This window comes from Littorina saxatilis, linkage group LG3 (assembly GCF_037325665.1).
Source record: "Littorina saxatilis isolate snail1 linkage group LG3, US_GU_Lsax_2.0, whole genome shotgun sequence".
Lineage (NCBI taxonomy): Eukaryota > Metazoa > Mollusca > Gastropoda > Littorinimorpha > Littorinidae > Littorina > Littorina saxatilis.
In genome coordinates, this window is record NC_090247.1 from 60005741 (window position 1) to 60012941 (window position 7201).

The window sequence follows — 7201 nt, forward strand, 5'->3', positions numbered from 1 at the left end:
CGGAGGCGAAGCGTGGTGTGTATATTTTTGAAAGAAAAGGGTATCATATTGAGCGCAAGCTGCATAACATACAAATCAGAGTTCTAAAGTTGTTTGTCCCGATAAAAGGATAAAGCCGATCTGAAGAGACACGATACATGCTTTGCCTTGTTTTGAAAGCTTCTTCTTGTAAAAGGGGCTCTTACTCTACCACATCACTTAAAAATCCTGAAAAAATTATTTCTGGAAAACGTCTACTGCCAATGTCAACAGAAATCCCTGTTAGCATTCTGTGCCATTAACCGCTAAGATTTCTCAGAAAACATTCGGGGGGAAAAACAACAACGCAAAGACCAATATTAACCTTCACCAGACTGCCGATTTGACTGCACGTGGAAGACGGCGTGGTTCCGTATGGACCTACGATTCTCAGAGAAGCAAAAACGTGCATACCCGGCATTCGCCGATGGTGTGCGTCCACTTGAACCCACGACTCTCAAAGAAGCAATACTTATGTGTACCCCTTCACAACTTTTTTTACAGTGTCAAGTACCGGAAATTATCTGTCGCCTTTGGTTTTTTAACTCTGTTTTACCTACTTAAATAACATTTTAGGAAAAGAAAGTAGTTCGGGTGCCTGAAGCATTTGTAAAATTTCATTGAAAATTCCAAATAGTTAATGAGATATCGGCATTAAAAGACCCCTCTGGTTCTGAATGGACCTACAACGTCCGGCGAAGGTCAACTAAAGACCATGAAAAATTGCTCAGTTTAGTGATAAAATTATATAAGCAAATGGAAGAGTTCATGTATATCTAAACACACCATATTCCTTCAAATGTTTTTTATTTATTTTTTATTCTTTTCTTGGTTGGTCTTTAAACCATAAAGCTGTAATCATGCATGATCAATTAAACTACAAAGTAACTTTACAGGCTTAACGTACATTTAACTTAAAAGAGTTTACGTCACAATTACTGTCATAATGGTAGGTTTTTCTCTTTGCTTTCCTCTAAAATTTGCAGACCTCAGGAAAATCCTTCAGCCTGTTTCCCAAATCACCTATCACATGACAAAACAAACTAACAACAAGAAGAGCAAACGCTCGATCGAGTCACTTTCGCAGTTCTGAATATTATATGAGGCATCAGATGGACAGGAATAAATTGCTATTCACAACACAATACAGATGTAAATAATTTGATGTAAAGAATAATCCTATAAAGTTTGAATCAAATCCGATGAATAGTTTCAGAGATATGATATTTCAATTTTTTTCCTTCAAGACATACCTGTGACCTTGAAAAAGGTCAAAGGTCACCAAAGCAGACGTCAAAGTGTAGAGGTCACTGGGAGTCACGTTCACATAAAATTTGAGCCCGGTCACTTTTATAGTTTCCGAGAAAAGCCCAACGTTAAGTTGTGTGTTGCCGAACAGAAAAGGCTAGTTATCTCCCTTGTTTTTCTGAAAACGTTCGTAAAAGGCTACAGATGTAAATACTTTGATGTAAAGAATAATCCTACAAAGTTTCAATCACATCCGATGAACTTTGTCAAAGATATAAAATGTCTAATTTTTCCTTTGACGCTGACCTGTGACCTTGAAAAAGGTCAAAGGTCAACGAAACCATCGTTAAAGTGTAGAGGTCATTGGAGGTCACGACTAAACAAAATATGAGCCGGATCGCTTTGATAGTTTCCGAGAAAAGTCCAACGTTAAGGTGGTGTCTACGGACGGCCGGCCGGCCGGCCGGCCGGACAGACTAACACTGACCGATTACATAGAGTCACTTTTTCTCAAGTGACTCAAAAACATATGCATTATTCCTGCAGCATGCACGTCAATGACAAGCAAGTAACGGCAACACTCTGTGTTCCTCATCTACTATCAAAATTTACCAAAACCTGTGTTTCTTAGCCACTGAAGATGTAGATTTTAACAGTTATGCCTGTGTTCTTGAAGACTTCCTTGATTATCTCAGTGACGACGCCCCAGTTCAGCTTGTCCAATCCACATCCGATCTGCGGCATGGCCAGGGAAGTGACATTGTTATGCTTGCAGTGGTCCCTCATTGCTTCCATGGAGGACTGCAGCGTTTGGTACGAGGGTTTGTGAAAGTAGCGTTCCTTGGTTATCATGTAATAAACGTAGGAAGCACCTACCTGCAGTACAGCTACCTCTCCCACCTTCTTACCTGAAATCATTAATGAACCAACCTTTAGATGGTGAACCTATGGCATTTCTTCACTATAAGTTTAGCCTGCAAAAGCAAAGCAGCCCTAACACACACACTCTCGCTACCAGTACATATTATATACACTAGGTCAACAAACTATTGCAACAAATTTCGCACCCAAATAAATGCATTAATTCCCGTGTCATTTCATTCAGACAGTACATATGCCAGTTAAGGCCGTTCACTTTACTATGTGGATCACCTTTCGGATTAAAGATTTCTTTTACATGGATAACGTGACCGCCTCTCAAAAAAGCGTACCCTCAAAATCGACTGGACAAAAACGGAAGGGCCCAATTCACAATAGGCAAAACTTTGCAACTTTGACATGCGAGAAGGAAGCCAAATCAATTATTTACCCCGAACAGGTTGTTATGTTTAGCTAGCTTGCGTATTTGATATGCTATGCTATTCCTACTTATGCAGGTGTCTATCGCATGCGCGGTCAAAAACGGGACTTTATTAGTCAATTTTGAGGGGTATCAGGACAAAAAGCGCTGTATTTCAGCAATGACTTGGTGGATTGCTTTGAAACTTTCTGAAAATTTTACCAACATACTAGACGTACTTCGAGTAAAATTGGATTGTTACACGTATTTGTTCAGATGCTATGCAATGTTTGAAAAAAAGGTTTTAAACTCGTCAAAGGATTGTTCATTTGTGTCCAAAACATTCATGACTGCGCATGTCTTTAGACAAATGATTGATACAAACACTGTGAAAGTTGTATATGCGTATTCGCACTGACGCAAATTTGCTAGGCATGTAAACTCGCTTGATATTTTAGGGATGATTCTGGTGCCACAGCGATGCCCAGTCAATCGAGACCGCAGCATGTTTTGAGAGACACGCAGCGATAATCGCTTTCAGTGCGTAACGTTACATTTTTTCTCATTTATTTCCATGACTAGCAAATTTATGTGGATACACGCAAATGAAACTTGGACAATATCTGTATCAATCATTCTGCAGACATGCAAAGTCATGAATTTTTGGGACACAAGTGAACAATCTTATGATGAGTTTAAAAACTTTTTTTTCAAACACTGCGGTTTAAAGGTACAGTTCTCCCCGTACACTACAGTTCTGCTCACCACCTCACTCTCAGCTTAGAGTGTTCAAGAAATTAATTCATACAAAAATTCCCACTCTGCACTGAAGTGATCTTACCCCATGCAAAGACTCGTCAGATTTGAAAACGTGAGCCAAATCGTCTATACAGGAAGGTGACTGTGCCTATAAAGATTTAATGTTAACAGTTTGGAACAATTAGACCATACTTTGAGCTCTGAGTTGACTAACTTTTCCTTGCTTCAAGTAAACTGCAATGCCTTTTCCCATCTCGAGATATTGACTGACGCAGTGGGCCATGGCATCATCAACTGCGCAGCTAAAAAGGTCGCCTTTGGTCTCTTTTAGCTCAAAACCCTGGAATGCAGAAAAGTACATGATTAAATAATGCAGGGATAGTGTTAACTGGTCATATACTAAAACTTTACCAGGAAACCATAGAGTGGCAACAAAAATAAGTCATACGGTACTTACCCGCTGCCAATTAGTTTGCAAGATTTGTTCACATTAAATGTGAAATAAATGTCAGGCCAATTTTTCCTAATCCCAAACCAATCCTGTTTTCCCCAACCTGGAACTGTTTTTGACCCTACAAAAGAAAAAAATCAATGAAACAGATTTGCTCTTAGGCCTTGGTCTTCTGTAATTACCACATTATTTTCTTACCTGACATTGTTCTAACCCCTGGTCCGCCGACCGTCTGATACACATGTAGGTCTTCTGACAGAACAATGAATCTATAGCCAGGGCACATGGATCACATATTTTCAGTCCAGTTTAAACTGACCTATTGTGTGTAAAAGTGTGAACTTTTGTGTACACAATATCCCTTCTTCCACACACACACATGCGCACAATAAACACAACAAAACAAAACTGACAGTCCTAACAAACCACACACAGTGACACACAAACAAAAAATATCAACAACAAAATTACAAACAACATGGAATAAAAAGAGACACACACAAAAAAGACATACAAATATCATGTTAAAAAAACAAAAACAATCATTACCACAATAGGTTGACAATCTATTCTTGGTTGTTCCTTTTCAACTGGCCATCCCCCAGCTGCCCCCTGGTCTCCTTTCTTGCCGCTTTTACCAGTTCCGTCATGTTTTACTCTTTTGGAGTTGTTTTTACCCGACTGTTCCCATGGCACTTGCCGTGAGCCAGCGGTTGAATCAGATTCTGTCCGATCACCCGAGCCTCTCCTAGGCGTTTTGTTGGAGTCTGACCTGCTTCCATCGGCGGAGCCTTGCCTCCCCTTTTCTTTGGAATCTGACCGTCTTTCATTCGATCTGTCCCTTGCGCTTGTGTTTCTTTTAGTATTTGAATTTCCATCCGCAGGGTTTGCTTCTGGCTTTTTGAAGGTATGTTTCCGTTCAGTGGAGCCTTGTCTGTCCCTCTCACGGGCCCCAGTTTGCAATTTTTCATTTGAGTGCGACTTCTTCCATCCAAAACTGACTGGTTTATCACTTGCACTAGAGTCTGTCATCTTCTTTGAAGGGGAGCCTTCTCCTTCACTGTTGTCAGTGGGTATTTTTCCCTTGCTTGTTTCCTCAGCAGATGCCTGTGAGGCAGATGATTTTTCTTCATCAGCAACAGCAGCATGGGACTTGTCTTCAGAAGCCTTTTCTTGTTCAACAACAGCGTCTTCCCAATTCATTGGAGCATCATCATCATCTGGCTGTGTCGACTCACTGGACTTGGCAGTTGTGGTCTTCGTTGATTCTTCTCCCGTCGCCTCTTGTGACTCCGATTTGGTTTCCGTCGACTTTGGTGCTGTCGTTTTGTCAGAGTCTGGCTTTACACCATTGGTGACCTGTGGTGATGTAGTTTCAGCGGAGTCGCCTTTAGGTGTTTTGGCATCATGGTCCGAATCCTGTTTGTCCTTGTTCTTCTTTTTCTTCTTTTTGGGTTTCTTCTTTTTCTCGGACGTATTCGTATCTGTTGTACTCGTATTTTTTGCCCCATCGTCTGAATCTTCGCTGGAAACGTTTAGCCACGGACAAAACTCGTTTTTCGCAGGTGATTCTACTGCTTTTTCTGGTTTTTTATCCTTCGGCGTCACAACAGACCCTTCCTTCGCCGTTTTTGACGCGGTTCCATTCGTAGTTTGAGGTCTCTTTTCATTGCCCTTTTTAGGCTTTTCCGGACTCGTTTGATTCCCCTTTCGATCCTTCTTCTTCGATTTCCCAGAGTTCTGAACTCTCTCCCACTCTTCATTGTCTGACATCGTTGTGAACTCTGTCGTGGATATTCCTGAAAGATGATGAAAGATTCTTACAAACCTCTGGCGAGCCGAAAATTCTGAACAGAAAGTTGCAGGCTGTCTCGCAACTCGGGTCAGTAGTCGAAAACAGGACGTAAGCATGACTCGGCCACGTCAGCCAGAGTGCTTTCCCTTTATCCGGAATTTCCAGGAACGGAAACAAGGCTGCAGGCCTACTTTCAGTTTTGGTTTCACTGTGAAAAGATAGGCTTGAAAACGAAAGGTAGTTTCAGCTCGTATGTATGGATTTTTGTGAACCTTTGAGATTAACCTGCATGGTGACAGCAAAGAATGTCATTAATTTCACAAATAATGTGTGAACGGACATGTAATGTCTGTGGATAAATTAAGGCCAAAGATGGCACGAAATTATTTTGTTTGAAAAACGTTTTGGGGGGTTCTCAGCATTTACAGGTAGGTCCCTACTTTGAATACCAAAGAATCATTGTGCGATGTAATTTGGTCATCGACAACCTCTTTCTTGCAATAAAATGATCATTTTTAAAGTTTTTTTGTGTGTAAACATTTGAAACCATTTAGAACACTTTTGACGCTGTTTTCAAGTTCAAGTTTTCTAAATCGTTTTTTGAGCATGAGTGCCGTCTGTCAACGTACACAAACTTTATTTTGTGCCTATGATATCTACCAAGGAAAGAAAATCCGGTCATAAATAAAATCATTTAAAAAGCTCTGTTACTGCATGGACCTGTTTAGATTGAAATAAAACACCCTTCAAAATTCTATCTGGAAGGGGAATTGTTTAAAACAACAAAACATGTTTTATCCCAAAAAGCCACATGCACACATAAAAACGTCCATTTTGACCCAAAATTTAGTCAAATATCACTTTATGACTAAAAAAGCACACCATTTCTGTGGATTTTTATCAAGACCCTTGAAATAAAAATTGACTAGCTCGCTAAAAAACTAAATCGTAATTGCCGTGGCATCTCTGCCCTCACTAACTCTGAAATTGAAATGTTAGTCATGTGCATTTGTCTTGATCTGCAAGGCTTAAGTTGGCACTTGTCTTAGTGTCGCATTTTTTTGCGACAGGGCAAGCCGATTTTGTGATAGAACAATTTGAGACAAGCTATGAATCTCCCGCATAGCTGCGGTCGCAGTGAAAAATGATCTTGCCATGTTTGAGTTGTCATGTTTTTCATGCGTGAATAGGCCTGAATAAGATACCGATCCTATGGTTTGATTGCACAATGTTTTACTCAGTTTCTTCTTCAGTCCTACCACCTTGTTCCCGCGCTCAATTCTCCACCTCTCACTGAATAATAATCTTGGTGTCATTATAGTCTATGTTTACAGCGAGAGAGACCGTGCACAAGTCTAGTGTAGTAGGGGGGACAACCAGTGATAGGATTTTAGTGCGTGAAGAAAGGCGGAGTTATCTCCTCATAATATTGAGGAGAGCGAGAGAGACAGACAGACAGACAGAGACAGGCAGACAGACAGACATACAGAGAGAGGGAGAGCGTGTGTGTATGTGTGTGCGTGTGTGTACACGTAAGATGTAAGCTTAGTGTTATGCATGTTAAATATTCACAAAGTATATTATGTCGCGCATATGTCAGTCAACCTCGAGTTTAAAACTGGTGTGTGTGTGTGTTCATTCGTGCCCGCAC

General features: G+C 40.6%; 1 protein-coding gene across 1 annotated transcript; it reads right to left on the minus strand.

Annotated features, from left to right (window-relative positions):
* Positions 1–3453: 3453 nt before the first annotated feature.
* On the minus strand, positions 3454–5688 carry LOC138962822 (uncharacterized). Its single transcript, XM_070334781.1, has 2 exons — positions 4305–5688; positions 3454–3644 (listed from the first exon to the last, which is right to left on the minus strand). The coding sequence occupies exons 1-2, from the start codon at positions 5664–5666 to the stop codon at positions 3486–3488; spliced, it is 1521 nt and encodes a 506-aa protein (XP_070190882.1). The 5' UTR covers positions 5667–5688; the 3' UTR covers positions 3454–3485.
* Between the last annotated feature and the right edge of the window lie 1513 nt (positions 5689–7201).

What these genes read in the sequence shown, in the direction of transcription:
- LOC138962822 (XM_070334781.1), bottom strand. Translation starts at nt 5,666, where the DNA reads ATGCTTACGTCCTGTTTTCGACTACTGACCCGAGTTGCGAGACAGCCT. An exon ending in TAGATTGTCAACCTATTGTG is followed by an intron (nt 3,645 to 4,304) that starts GTAATGATTGTT and finishes TCTGCATTCCAG; the next exon opens with GGTTTTGAGCTAAAAGAGAC.